Source organism: Gavialis gangeticus, unplaced genomic scaffold, assembly GCF_001723915.1.
Source record: "Gavialis gangeticus isolate Ggan-Ray unplaced genomic scaffold, GavGan_comp1, whole genome shotgun sequence".
Taxonomy (NCBI): domain Eukaryota; kingdom Metazoa; phylum Chordata; order Crocodylia; family Gavialidae; genus Gavialis; species Gavialis gangeticus.
Window position 1 is genome coordinate 100,699,903 of NW_017729022.1, and position 1,138 is coordinate 100,701,040.

Here is a 1,138-nt window from a genome sequence, read left to right on the forward strand (position 1 = left end):
ACACACACACACACACACACACACACACACACACAGCAAAACTCATACAAATCCCAGCCCCTTCTCCCTTCCCTGTCAAAAATATTCTTCACCTATTGAAACAATAAGGTTTCTTAAGTATCTCAATAACATTTTTAACTGTGTTTAATGTGAACTATTTAAAAAGTTTCAGTTATAAAATGAATTCCCTCTAAACAAAAATAGCTGTAGAATTCTGCACAACTGGCTGCCTTCTAGATACAGTATAACACTATTATATTCCCTTCAAAAAAAAAGAAACAAGTATATTACCTTGAACTAGAGGAAGAGAAGTATGAATCATCCCCTTCATCGACGTATTTTTTCTTTGTTTTTGCAACTGTGGGTGTTTCTTGCTCTATCGTTTGCATGTCTGAGACAACAGAATGAGAAACGCCACTGCAGAAAAAAAAAGGAACTCGTAAAGCAGACACTAGCTACAAATCAAGCAAAGTACAATCTCTGATTTTATGAAGGTCTCAGGTAACATTCAAAACGTACAAATAATTGCGGCTTTTGAACAAATGGAACCTCTGACATCTGTATTTTATAGAATTTTTACCTCTGCCAAGCAGATTTCAGAACCGACCATCTCAATTGATTCTAAAGCATGCCAACATGGTCTCTCATGGAGCTCAGTTAAAATATTTCAGCTGGGTTTCCTACAAACAGCTAACTATGGTCAAAATTTAGTGCAGAGGCACTATGCAACTGCAGTTCACTGGCTGTTTTAGTTAAACTGAAACATGCTGCACATTAGGTAGAATTTATTATACCCCACAGATCAATAAATGCACCATCTTGGCTCCAACAATGGTGTATGCTATTAGAAACCTTCTCTAACGCACTTAAATCGACCACACATTTTGATTTCCTTCCTGAGCAGCAGAGATCCTGGCTTTCTCTGATAAAATAAATAAATAAATAAATCACAAATTCTCTGAAGAAAAAATAAAATAATAAAATCGCAAATTTCCAACACCTCCCCATTGAGAATCCTCTAACCAGTCTAGGAGTGTTCACCACCCACAACACACGACTCACTGGACATGCAACTGCCAGAAAGTATAGCAGTAAGCATCATTTCCATGGGAATTGTTTTGTGCTTTCACATCATTTC

At 36.8% G+C, this 1,138-nt stretch overlaps 1 protein-coding gene across 3 annotated transcripts in view; it reads right to left on the minus strand.

The window, feature by feature from the left end:
* Positions 1-1,138, minus strand: part of ARFGAP3 (ADP ribosylation factor GTPase activating protein 3) — a 92,646-nt gene that overhangs the window by 14,036 nt on the left and 77,472 nt on the right. For all 3 annotated transcript variants that reach the window (XM_019515727.1, XM_019515726.1, XM_019515724.1), the window contains one exon: positions 292-417. In XM_019515727.1, the coding sequence (XP_019371272.1) occupies positions 292-417 (126 nt within the window). The remainder of the gene's footprint in view (positions 1-291; positions 418-1,138) is intronic.